Source organism: Diospyros lotus, chromosome 12 (genome assembly GCF_014633365.1).
Source record: "Diospyros lotus cultivar Yz01 chromosome 12, ASM1463336v1, whole genome shotgun sequence".
Classification (NCBI taxonomy): domain Eukaryota; kingdom Viridiplantae; phylum Streptophyta; class Magnoliopsida; order Ericales; family Ebenaceae; genus Diospyros; species Diospyros lotus.
The window spans coordinates 8,690,860-8,693,991 of NC_068349.1; the positions used below are offsets into that span (position 1 = coordinate 8,690,860).

The 3,132-nt window shown below is 48.0% G+C and overlaps 1 protein-coding gene across 1 annotated transcript; it reads left to right on the forward strand.

Moving 5' to 3' along the window:
• Window positions 1-1,645: 1,645 nt before the first annotated feature.
• LOC127787473 (uncharacterized) lies at window positions 1,646-2,742 on the forward strand. The gene is made up of 2 exons (XM_052315534.1): window positions 1,646-2,468; window positions 2,516-2,742. The coding sequence occupies exons 1-2, from the start codon at window positions 1,646-1,648 to the stop codon at window positions 2,740-2,742; spliced, it is 1,050 nt and encodes a 349-aa protein (XP_052171494.1).
• Window positions 2,743-3,132: the final 390 nt, after the last annotated feature.

A 3,132-nucleotide genomic window follows, 5' to 3' on the forward strand; every position in this document is an offset into this window, starting at 1 on the left:
TGACCAATCTAAAATGTCCGTGATCAAGCATAACCAAATCATGATGATCCCATCATGCAGCCCGAACCCATGTGCATACCAAACCATGCAACAAAAATAAAATAATCAAGCATTCCATAATCACATAACGGTAGAGTAGGTCAGCAGTGCCTGGCGTCGGTCAGCGGTCAGTGACCAGGAGAGACCATCTAACGGTCTAAAATTGACCGTATAACAGTCACACTGTCACCGTACAGCTAACCCTTGCCCCCACTGCCTAACCACTCTAGCCAATAAATAACCGAAAATCCATAATAATACCCGACAGCTAAGAACCTAGCCCCGGGTGAGTACGACATCATTCCCATAGGATTGGCGGTGATACAAACCCCCGTAGGCAACCAACGAATAATACCCTCGAAACCAGGTTAATAAATTAAATTATTAAACACACCGTTTAAATTGCATAATTTATTAACAGTCAAATCCAACGAAGGGAGGTCAAATAAATTGATATCGAAAGAATCGACAATGAGGGTATAAAGAACTTGCCTTTCCGGAGATAACCTTAGGCTCGATTTGACCAAACGCGGTCAACGTTATACAAACTGCAATATTCTAATTATTGACAAAATCAATAAAATTGGGCTCCAAGTAAAATTTCAACTGCAGAGATTATTAATTACTAGTTTAATTACATACCTGGATAATTAAATCAGGGATTAAACGGGATTTAATCCAATTTTTGAAGCCCAAATTTCTCAATTTCACGCCGCGAGCTCACTGTTTCTTTTCTGTCAAAATTTGCTGCTGTTCGTTGCTGCAAAAACAGGCCCGAAATTGGGCTTAAATAAGGCAAAAAGGGGTGGCTGGGAAGCAGCCACGTGGCAGCTGCTTGGACTAACGTTGGAGGCCACCGCCTCTTAAGCAAACGGCACCGTTTTGGCCCTCAATTGGCTGGAATTAAATTCCAGCAAAATCAGCAACAGTGCAGCCCTTCCTCAAGCTCGATTCTGAGTCCACAACCCAGCCCCTATGCACGCCTGCCACTTGATCTACTAAGCACCTTGTTAATATAATACACATTCACTTATATTTAATTGCTAACTTGAATTGCCTTTATTAATTTCCAGCACTTCACGCACTGCTCCATTCCAATTCCTTAATCTCATAATAAATTATTATTATAATGCTTGATTATAAACTTATTCTTACACTTAATATTATTATTACTGTTGATTAATATTCTCTTTAAATTAAATCAACACAATAGCTACTAACTAAATTAAACTATGATTTACGGGTCGTTATAGCAGCTCCAGCGATCTGTGGACTAGGGCACAGCCGTGGAGGAGTTGCTCCAGAGGGTGCAGGAGTTGGAGTCACGGCAAGGACCTCGTGGCCAAAGTAGTGGCTACGGAGAGAGGACGCCGTTCACGAGAGAAGTCGAGCTCGAAGCTCACCCTAGGAGATTCAAAGTTCCAAGCATACCGCAGTACAATGGCGACAGCGACCCCTATGACCATCTGAACGCATTCAATGTCCAGATGGACCTACAGACCACTAGCTCGCTGGTAAGGTGTCGGGTGTTCCCTGCGACCTTGGGAGACATTTCGCGTGCTTGGCTCAGAAGCCTTCCATCTCGCAGCATTGGCAGTTGGGAAGAATGCCAGTGGAGGTTCCTCAGTCAGTACAGGGCACTGAGGCGGCAGCTCGCTCCTCCGTGCCACATCGCCACGGTCTTCCAAAGGTCGAGCGAGTCCCTCAAGGACTACATCGCCAGGTTCCGGCGCAGGTGAGTAACGTCGAAAGTCCCTTTGATGAAATTATCTTGACGGCCATCTCGGCAGGCCTCCAGAAAGACGGGAAGCTCTATGAGAGCATCTACAAATCCCCCGTTATAGATCTGAGAGAGTTCTATGAGCGAGCTGCAAAGGAGATCCGATGGGAAGAGGCATTCGGTTCGAAGAAGCCCGCCGGACATAGGGAAGAAGCCGGAAGCTCTAGCCGAGATAGGAAAAGAAACGACGGGGGAAATGGAAGGGACAACCATGATGAGCGGTCCAGCAATCAGGTAGCCAAGCGAGCTCGACGGGAAGAGAGAGAGGAGCGACCTCCAAGGCAGGGTCGTTTCAATAACTACGTGGCCCTATCGGATTCTCAAGAGAGGATTTTTGCTATGGAAAAGAGGAGAGAAGATTTCGGGAGGCCGAACCAGATAAAAACTCCCAATAAGTTCAGAAACCAGGAGAAGTTTTGTGAGTACCACAACGAGGTGGGGCACAACACCTCCGAATGCTACGCCCTGAAAGATGCATTTGAAGAACTGATTCGAAGGGGCCGGCTGCGAGATTACGTGGTGCAACCTGCAAACCAGCCACTCCAGCAGACGAATCAACAACGACCTCCCCCCGAGGAAGAGCATGCGCTTGCGGTTCGAACGATCTACACAATCCACGGTGACCTCACCTCGCAAGCACATCGAACAGGTCGCATGAAAGGTATGTACGCAAAGCTAATCACGTCTTGATAACAGGATCTATTGAGCAGATAGGACCATCTAAGCGAGCTAAGGTGGCAATGAAAGAAATCACCTTATCCGAAGATGATGCCAGGGACATATACTGGCCGCACAATGACACCCTTGTCATTCGTGCTCACATCGGCAACATGGAGGTACGAAGAATAATGGTGGACACTGGCAGCTCGGTGAACGTGATGTATAGGGCCTGTTTCGACCAGATGGGACTAGGGCCCGAGTAATTGAGCTCGTCCCCAGAGTCGCTTTATGGATTCGCGGGAGATGCAGTTGTTCCCATAGGGCGGGTTAAACTCCCATTCACTGTTGGGAGCCTAGGTCACGAAGCAACGGTGATGGCAGAATTCCTCATTATTGACTGTCCCTCAGCGTACAACGTCGTACTCGGGCGGCCAGTGATGAACAAGCTGGACATGGTCGCCTCAACTAGGTCTCTGACCGTCAAGTTCCCGACCAACAATGGAACAGGATGCGTGCGGGGAGAACAGCACCTCGCGAGACGCTGCTATAAGGAGGCGGTCAAGATGGGGGCCAAAGGAAAGAAAGTGAACGTGGTCGCAGGAGGAGCTCAGCGACCTTCAAGTCAGAGCGGGGTAAACTATGACCTGGATCCC